The 3,994-nt window shown below is 32.4% G+C and overlaps 1 protein-coding gene across 1 annotated transcript; it reads right to left on the bottom strand.

Annotated features, from left to right (window-relative positions):
- Nucleotides 1-1,388: 1,388 nt before the first annotated feature.
- LOC109705387 (homeobox-leucine zipper protein ROC5-like) lies at nucleotides 1,389-2,382 on the bottom strand. Its single transcript, XM_020226119.1, has one exon. It carries the CDS (start codon nucleotides 2,024-2,026, stop codon nucleotides 1,535-1,537), a length of 492 nt encoding a protein of 163 aa, XP_020081708.1. The 5' UTR covers nucleotides 2,027-2,382; the 3' UTR covers nucleotides 1,389-1,534.
- Nucleotides 2,383-3,994: the final 1,612 nt, after the last annotated feature.

Genomic DNA, 3,994 nt, shown 5'->3' with positions numbered 1-3,994 from the left:
GGTACACAAAAGGCTTTGGGATTTCCAAACCTACTTTGAGAATTTAGATATAGAGTTTTTTTTTTTTTTTTCCTAACAACATTTCTCAAATATATCGGAAGTAATGGGAGTAGAGCATTATATTATATCAACATAATTCCATAAAACTTTTATACAACTAAATCAAATATACCAAGTTAATTTTTTTTAAAAAAATTTTTTGTAGTTTTATTTCTGCATTCTGGTTAAGTAAAATCTCAAAATTTACTTATATTTGCAAACAGCTAGGAAGCTAAAACCACTGCCGCCACTTATGGAATAGAAAAATACTACTTGTACATATTAAAGTAGAATATAAATTTTACACTTGCCTATCAAAAATTTAGATACTCTTTCTAACTTCTTAATATTAAAAGAATTAAAAATTATAAAATTTACTTAAACTATGAAGGATTTTGAGTCTGTTATCCAATCTTCTAAATTTTTAATTTTACCATCTAACCTTTTAATTTATTTAATTTCAGTCGATTAATGACACTTTAACTTTAAAATTTAATTACATCGTTTGTTTTAACAGATTTAGTTAGCATATTTTCTTCAATTCTAACAAATATAATTTTATTAAAATAATTAGCTTAATTTTTGAAGTCAAACAATTGTTGAGTGACCCAAATCAAACAAATTGATTAGTTGAGTGGTAAAATCCAAACTTTAAAAAATTAACTAGTTGATTCAAAATAATTTATAATTCAGATAAACTCCATCCATCTTAACCTAAAAGAATTATAAAATTAGTATGAAAATATTGATCCTTGTCCGGCCAGGATGAACTTTAGGCATGTTTTTTTGGATGAACAGGCAGCATTGATCTGAATAATAATAATAATAATAATAATAATAATAGTAGAGTTACTATACCATCGAAAACATAGTGTGTCTGATACTTCTGACTTTTTTATTTTCATATCAATCTCTTTGATCATTTCTAATTTTTGAATTAATATTAGGATAAACTTCAAATACCACCTATATGATTTCACACTTTTTTACTTTAATGTCCCATGGTTTAAAGTGTATCAAGTTAGTATCCCGTGATTTCATTTTTTTTTTCATCAACATTTTTATTAATATTTCATTAAATTATATATAAAAAACTTCAAATATCCCACCTAAATTTATCGAATATTCACTTAATACCCTGTTTTAATTTTATCACTGATTTAACGAAAAAAATTAGTGAAATCAATAATAAAATCATAAAAATTAAGAAAACCACAGGATACTAAATTGATACTGTTAAACCATAGAGTTCTAAAATGAGAAAGTGTGAAACCGCACAAATAATATTTGAAGTTTTTCCTTAATATTATTATCCTGTGAAAATCATTCAACCCTTAAAGTATTACTCAATTTTAGAGAGGACCGCAGTCATCTCAACCGTATAATTAATAATCCAAAGGACAAAAAGTCAAAACCATCGAATCCTCTATACTTCCAATGCATAGTAGCTCTACACTAATAATAATAATAATAATAATAATAATAATAAGCAAAGCTATATAATAGTGAATGGACACCAATTAATGAGGATTATAAGGGTGGGTTTGGCACTTACAGCGGCACGGAGTAGGGAGACGGCGTTGCCGTGGTGGTGGCCCTTGGGGATGTGGGCCATCTGGTGCATAGGCCCGCCGTTGGAGAGGATGTCCCACTGGCTGCGGAGGCGCTCGTCGCGGAGGAAGTCGAAGAGCCGGTGCGGGGGCACCGCCGGTACCCACACTGACGTCGCCGCGCTCAGCACCACCCCGGGCGGCTCCCCAGGGTCGTCCACGCTCTGCCGCGTCATCACCCGCACCTCCTCCTCCACGCCCATGGCCCCGCCTCCGCCTCCTCTCCCTGCCGCAGCCACGGCCGCAGCGCCCACTAGCTTGGTCCACTTGTGCGCCGACGACGCGCTCACCCCCGCGCAGAAGTTGTCCGTCATCCGTTGCGCCAGCTTCAGCATGCTCCGCCGCCCACCTGCTGTTATCGCTGCATGCGCGCGCATAAACCCCCGTTACGTAACGTACGTATGTAACGCACAACAAGAATACAAGACGAGAAACCCTTTTAAAACATAGATATTCAAGGATTGTTACTTAGTGCATGGGCTCATAGCAAAAAAATCAGTATTCAACATTACAAGATCTCATCATAAAGACGCTTTTTGGAGGACGAAAAGCTTCCTTAAACGTATCTATAAAATATAGCACATACCACCGTCTCTGCAAAATAGCATATGCTGATGTTACAAATAAAGCACCACATTACAAACTAATTAATTGAATGATAAAGTTCAATTCTTTTTCTTTTTTTTTTCAACGCTTCCGAGTGTTAGAATTTTAAAAAACTTTCGACAGTCTAAGATATTAAAAAATATTTTATCGAAACTAGTGTTGATATATACAAAATGATTTTTTATTTGCCCACGCTTTCAAATTAATAATATTAGACTACTTTAAAATGCTTTAAAGTATGGTAAATATAAAAATAAATATACTTAAATATTAATTTTCTTAGTGTCATCACCATTTTCTTCAACTTGCTGAAGATTTTGAAGCTCACATGTTGAGTTCAATAAAAATTAACAAAATCATGGTCGACAGGGTCATAATAAAACGTCAGGAACCAATTGAAAAAATCAGAGGTTGGGACCACTAATGTGATTAATTTTTATATATAATATCAAAATGTACAAATTTATCTCTCTAGCCAAAGTCCTTAATTCACCTTTAATATTTTCCTTTTTTAACCACTGAACCATTATGCCCTTGTAAATTAACAATAGATTTTCCAAAAAACTTTTTCAGAATTCATAATTGACATTATGGGAAGAATCATACAAAAGTTAATACAAAATATTGGAGATAAAAAGGAATATTGTTAAACATATTTTAAATGTTAGCTGCTGAAGGGTCAAATAATCATTTCATAAAGAAAAAGTCTAACTTCAACAGATACGCTCATCAAAATTATGTTACTTTAGATAAATATGCTTTATAATTAAAATTTTATAGAAACAAATTTATAAATCCACTACTACACAAGATAAAACTACCTATGCAATAAACCTTATATTTTATGCAATAATTAACAACATAATTTTTTTTAAAAAGAGCCAACACACGACTATAATCTGATAGACGAAATAACATTTTATTTTTTTACAATAACATTCAATGTTTGAAAGTTTAGATTGTGATCTACAGTCTACTAAAGTTTAGAAGACTCTGAAAATATTTTTTTGTGGCATAACAATCACGTGCAGGCAACAGTTAATTAAAAACATCTATTATCTATTACTATTTATTATTTCTCCAAAATCTTGCCACATTGCAACATTCTCTTCAATGTTGTTGGTGGTGGGCTCCACGATTTCTTTTCTTTTACTTGAACCGAACCGAGTTGTTAAGTATGAGTGCCACCTTGAACCCGCTCAAGTGCTCCAAATAATATTATCTTTCTTCGCTTGAACCAAACATTGTTTTCCTCTGTCTTTACTTAAACCAGACTGAGTCGAATTGCTTCATTGGGCTGAACTAGACCAATTGCTTTATACATTTTTATTTTTGAACCTCATTTTCCTTTTAATTGTTTGAACCGAACCGATTATAATTGAGTGAGGCCTCTACCCTAAACTGGCTCAAGTTTCCTTTTTTTTTTGCCTAAGCCAAACCGGTGTCCTCTTTTTTCGCTTGAACTAGTTTGCTTCATTGGACCGAACCAGACCAATCGATTCATAGTTTCCATCTTTGAACCGGATTTTTTGTTGAGTAAGGACTCCACGTTGAATGATGATTGTATTAATTTGTATAAGCACCAAACTCTAAACCGAATTCACTTGTTTTTTCTTCTAAATTATTTTATTATCTTAATAGTTAGCGGAATAAAATTATTAAGCTTCAACTAACGATAATATTTTACTTCGGACATGAAGCGCGAACACTTTATAATTATATATTCTCAATAATATAAT

This window comes from Ananas comosus, unplaced genomic scaffold, assembly GCF_001540865.1.
Source record: "Ananas comosus cultivar F153 unplaced genomic scaffold, ASM154086v1, whole genome shotgun sequence".
NCBI classification, from domain to species: domain Eukaryota; kingdom Viridiplantae; phylum Streptophyta; class Magnoliopsida; order Poales; family Bromeliaceae; genus Ananas; species Ananas comosus.
The sequence above is the reverse complement of the archived record's forward strand: the minus strand, read 5'-3'. Positions and strand labels throughout refer to the sequence as shown.

Excerpts from the sequence above, each read along its gene's own strand:
- LOC109705387 (XM_020226119.1), bottom strand. The coding sequence starts at position 2,026 with ATGCGCGCGCATGCAGCGATAACAGCAGGTGGGCGGCGGAGCATGCTG.